This window comes from Artemia sp. Qi Xiang Cuo, chromosome 9, assembly GCF_049724085.1.
Source record: "Artemia sp. Qi Xiang Cuo chromosome 9, ASM4972408v1, whole genome shotgun sequence".
Lineage (NCBI taxonomy): Eukaryota > Metazoa > Arthropoda > Branchiopoda > Anostraca > Artemiidae > Artemia > Artemia sp. Qi Xiang Cuo.
The window spans coordinates 66,233,018-66,234,254 of NC_142802.1; the positions used below are offsets into that span (position 1 = coordinate 66,233,018).

Consider the following 1,237-nt stretch of genomic DNA (forward strand, 5'->3'; position numbering starts at 1 on the left):
ATTAGACCCAAATGGGAAACCAAGGTAATTCATTGATGCTGCTGCAGTAACAGTATTACTACCTAGTGCAAATATGACAGGCGCCAACTCATTCTTACGACAATTAAAGACGACCACCTCGCTTTTGCTGGAGTTGAATTCTAGGCCTATGCTAGCATATTCATTAGACAAAACTCTGAAATTACTCTCTATGCCACTGACAGATCTACTCAGATTTAAGATGCCGTTGACATAGCTAACGACCGACAACGAAAGTCCATGAAAAACACAGTACGGATCCATTGTCTACTGAGCCTCGATGATGCGGTTATTATAAGGAGGTAGTTACGATAAGTAACCTTGGTAAATATCTATCGTTAAGGGTATGAGGAAATCTGATACAGTCGGGCTCTGGTTTTTTAGTACCCTTACTCTAACTTTCAACTTAAAATACATGTTCCTATAAGTAGTAATTATAGATCTGTCAAGAACTCTCTTAAACGCAGAGACGAGCATTTGAGCATGGAGATCCGAATAAAAAGCCCCGCGGACGTTGTGGCCTGCAAGTACCACGGTTTCACCTTTAGCATCTGCATCCAACAAAACATTAGACAATAGGCTATGCACGTGCTCGCGGCTAATATTTCTCTTGAAACCGAACTGCGAGTCTGGCGTACTACAAACATACTTTATCTCCTCAATAACTAATAACTCTATCAATTTACAAAAAACGGGAGCAACAGTTATCGGGCGGTAAGAACAACATTCAGATGGGTCTTTACCTTTCTTGATGACAGGGGTGATTACACCGGTACAAAAAATATCTGGCACTAGACCACAACTAAAAATCATTTGGAACATAAGTGCTAGATGTACTTTTAACAGTTCACTACCGAGAATCAGATGCACACCACAGATATTATCTACTCCTTTAGAGTACTTCTTTTTAGTTTAAGGATAGCCGAACGAACATCCGACACACTCACTGAGTGGCCAAGATCCGGTTCCAAAGATTCTAAACAGAGATCAAGATCTCTCTCAAACTTGCACTTCAATTCAGGATCAGATGCAGCAAACTTGCTCGTGAAATACCTATTCCATTCACTTTCACTAGGGGCGGATTCGTTACTAGGCACTTTAGCAGATCGATCCTTTTTGATGAACTTCCCAATTTTATTTGGATCGACTCGTAGCGACTCACTATTTTCATCAATCACACGATAGCGATGCAAGGCGAGACATTTGGAGAACTGCCGCT

At 41.1% G+C, this 1,237-nt stretch overlaps 1 protein-coding gene across 1 annotated transcript; it reads right to left on the reverse strand.

Annotated features, from left to right (window-relative positions):
• Positions 1 to 324: 324 nt before the first annotated feature.
• Positions 325 to 831, reverse strand: LOC148948956 (uncharacterized). The gene has a single exon (XM_089095069.1). The coding sequence runs from the start codon at positions 829 to 831 to the stop codon at positions 325 to 327; it is 507 nt and encodes a 168-aa protein (XP_088951195.1).
• Between the last annotated feature and the right edge of the window lie 406 nt (positions 832 to 1,237).

Bases quoted from the DNA above. Each gene is read 5' to 3' on its own strand.
- LOC148948956 (XM_089095069.1), bottom strand. From the start codon at position 831: ATGATTTTTAGTTGTGGTCTAGTGCCAGATATTTTTTGTACCGGTGTA.